This window comes from Rosa rugosa, chromosome 2 (assembly GCF_958449725.1).
Source record: "Rosa rugosa chromosome 2, drRosRugo1.1, whole genome shotgun sequence".
Taxonomy (NCBI): Eukaryota; Viridiplantae; Streptophyta; class Magnoliopsida; order Rosales; family Rosaceae; genus Rosa; species Rosa rugosa.
Genome location: NC_084821.1, coordinates 61,769,027 through 61,772,179, shown reverse-complemented (window position 1 = coordinate 61,772,179; position 3,153 = coordinate 61,769,027). Strand labels below are relative to the sequence as shown.

Genomic DNA, 3,153 nt, shown 5'->3' with positions numbered 1-3,153 from the left:
ACTCACACGTCACTATACCTATGCTATTCACTCAAATACTTATCTTATACATGACATAGACATTTTATATAATGAACAATACAACATGTTTCATATATACTACAACAAATTTGACATTCTTATTTATGCTTTTGAGTTTTGTTGGTTAAATTTCTGAATTGGTTGGTTCTGCAATCGGTGTTCTATGTTTGAGTTAATTCCGAATGGATGCACTTCTTTTCCGTCCCTAGCCTGGCCACTATGGTTCTAAGTAGTAACATATATGCATGATTTGTTAGCAAAGAGTTGACAGATGAAATTTTGGACTCCTCACTTTGTTTGTTGGAACAATGTTATCCTTTTTGCTCCTTGCTCATTGATTATATTTCATTAGCCTTTCTCACTGATTATAACTGGTCCTATAACTGATATGTCAATGCTTTTCTCACTGCTTATAATTGACACCAAGTCTCTTCAACTTAATTTAAATCATGTTGAATTGGAATCTTTTTGAGCAAAGTCTCACACTTGCTTTGCTGGTATCTTCTATTATGTGCAGGAGGAATGTGTTAAATGGTTACAACATGGAGAAGACTGTAAAAGTACTTGGGCTCCCTCCCTCTATGAACTAGAGAACTTCATTTGATTACTATTAGTTGTTAGTTCAGTTAGAAAGCAATTGATAATTGTTATATAACTTGAACGAAGTGATATACCCGCAGCAAAGCGCGGGATCTCTAACTAGTTTCTAAATAGTAGTCACATTTTGCAGTTCGTCTAGTCATGTTTCTCCTGCATTAGTTCAGTCAGGGTCCCATGAACAGAAATTGATTTGGAATTGCATGCAAAATGTAGACATTTATAGGGATTATCTAGTATATATATGGTACAGTTGTTACACTAATACATCATAAGCTGAAAGCTACATTATCTTGAAAGAAAGCCAAGTTCTTGGCCTAATCAAACGCAGAAGGAACTCTTGGCCTGATTAATTAAACTTCTTTAATGCCAAACAAACCAGGAAGAGGAGGAATACTCTGCTCATTTCTGAAGAAGTTATGTGGATCAACCTTGCTCTTCACTTGTGCAAGCCTCTTGAAATTGTTTTTGAAGTACTTTCTCCCCCAACTACTCGCTTCTATGTAGCTTGTGTTAGTGCCTTTGTTGTTGGTCCCCAACTGAAGATCCTTGTAATTGATGTAGGCACCCCTTGGAGAATTTGAAACATAGGGCTTCATAAACCCATAAAGCATATTCATCCAATTCATATGCTTGTTGGCTTCACTGACCTCATTCACATCCCACTTCACAATGTACTGTATGTTGTACAGATTCCCCTTCCTATGAGGAAATGGAATTTCGAATTCCGAAATCTCAGCCATCTTTCCACCATAGGGATCCAGTATCATAAAAGCTAGTTCTTCTAGCATGAACCTTTCCCAAATCCCTCGTAGCCCGATTTCTGGAATAGGGTTTATTACAAAGTCGGATTTGGCCTTGAAATTGCTCTTATAGAGTGCCTCCCTAGACAACAAGACCTCCAAAGGCTGCTCTTTTTTGTACCCAGCAAAGTACTGAGCAGATTGGACCCAACTCATTTCAATGCAGTCTTTTGCCGCCAAACCCAACTCTGGAAAGCTCTGTTTCATCAATGGCATTAGTGTCTCAATCCCTCCTAGAAACAAAGAATTGAAAGCGGCTTGGACTTGTTTCTGACTCCCACTCCCAACATTCTGAAGGATGACTCTCATGAAAAGATCCTCATGGAACTTGTCTGCAATGTACTGCCACCTATTCACAAGGCTACTTCCACCTTGTGATATTAACTTGTTAACTGTAAAACCAGTCACAACTTTTGGGACCTGAACCAATTTGATCTTCCATGAAACTATGATCCCAAAACTTGCTCCTCCACCTCCTCTAATGGCCCAAAACAGATCCTCCCCCATTGTTTTTCTGTTCATGATTTTCCCATTAGCATCAATTAAAATAGCATCTATGACATGGTCAGCTGCTAGGCCATGTTTCCTAATCAAGGTCCCAAATCCACCACCACTAAAATGACCACCAATTCCAACAGTTGGACAAATCCCAGCTGGGAATCCATGGACGTCACTTTTCTTCGCAATGCTATAGTAAAGCTCACCTAGCGTAGCTCCTGACTGAACCCAAGCTGTTTCATCTACAAGGTTGACATCAATTGACTTGAAGTTGATCATGTCAATGATGATGAATGGCGTCTTGCAGAGATATGAGAGCCCTTCATAGTCATGGCCTCCACTTCTGACCCTGATTTGTAGGCCACGTTTTCTGCTGCAAAGCACAGCTGATTGGATTTCGGACTCGTTGAAAGGTGTGAGAATGAGGAGAGGCTTTGATGTGGAGTTTAGCCATCTAGGATTTTGTTCTGAGGATTTCAAGATAGATGAATACGAAGATGAGTTTGAGGTGTGGATGATTTGAGACGTTTCGGTGTAGTCACCGAGTTGAGTTGTCATGCACAGCCTGAGAGTTTCAGTGGTTGGATCAGAACTTGCACATGAAACTAAACTCAGGAACAAAGAAAGCAATAGTACTAAGAATTCCATCTCTTCCAGAATTGAGCTTTGAGTCTCAGTTTGGCTACACATATATCTGCGTCATGCACTTATATGCTTAATTAGTTCGGCTTGTTATTCTGCTAAACTGCATAGAAACAAAGAGCTAAAGTGAAATTAGTGATGATTACTATGCAGTAAACAAGGATCTACCAGTTTGGGTTTTTATATATACTTCTGTCGGTTATCAGCATTTAAAGTTACCACTAGCCGTTCCTTGTTCAAATGCCAAGTAACCCACAGTGTGTCAACATGTAAGTTGCCCCAACCTCTTGTACTTTTGGCCATTTTTTCATGGATATTGCTAAACAATCACCGAGTCCCAATCTACACCAGAAGAGATCTACAAAAGGTCTGATGCCCTTATAAGTTAAACTGTCAAAAATTTCTACTAATTTAACACGGTAACTCAAACCAATTTACTGTAATTAATTGAGGTAGCTAGCTGCTTACTTCTTTATCATTGGAATTTGGTTAAAGCTTATGGGACTTCCATATGCTTTGTGTTGCATGCAAAGTAGCTATGTGTCAAATTGCATATACATGCACTACTAGTTCTCTCTGTCTATTTCTTCTG

At 39.1% G+C, this 3,153-nt stretch overlaps 1 protein-coding gene across 1 annotated transcript; it reads right to left on the bottom strand.

Annotated features, from left to right (window-relative positions):
- Window positions 1-538: 538 nt before the first annotated feature.
- On the bottom strand, window positions 539-2,582 carry LOC133732859 (berberine bridge enzyme-like 22). Its single transcript, XM_062160462.1, has one exon. The coding sequence runs from the start codon at window positions 2,565-2,567 to the stop codon at window positions 972-974; it is 1,596 nt and encodes a 531-aa protein (XP_062016446.1). The 5' UTR covers window positions 2,568-2,582; the 3' UTR covers window positions 539-971.
- Between the last annotated feature and the right edge of the window lie 571 nt (window positions 2,583-3,153).

Excerpts from the sequence above, each read along its gene's own strand:
- LOC133732859 (XM_062160462.1), bottom strand. The coding sequence starts at position 2,567 with ATGGAATTCTTAGTACTATTGCTTTCTTTGTTCCTGAGTTTAGTTTCA.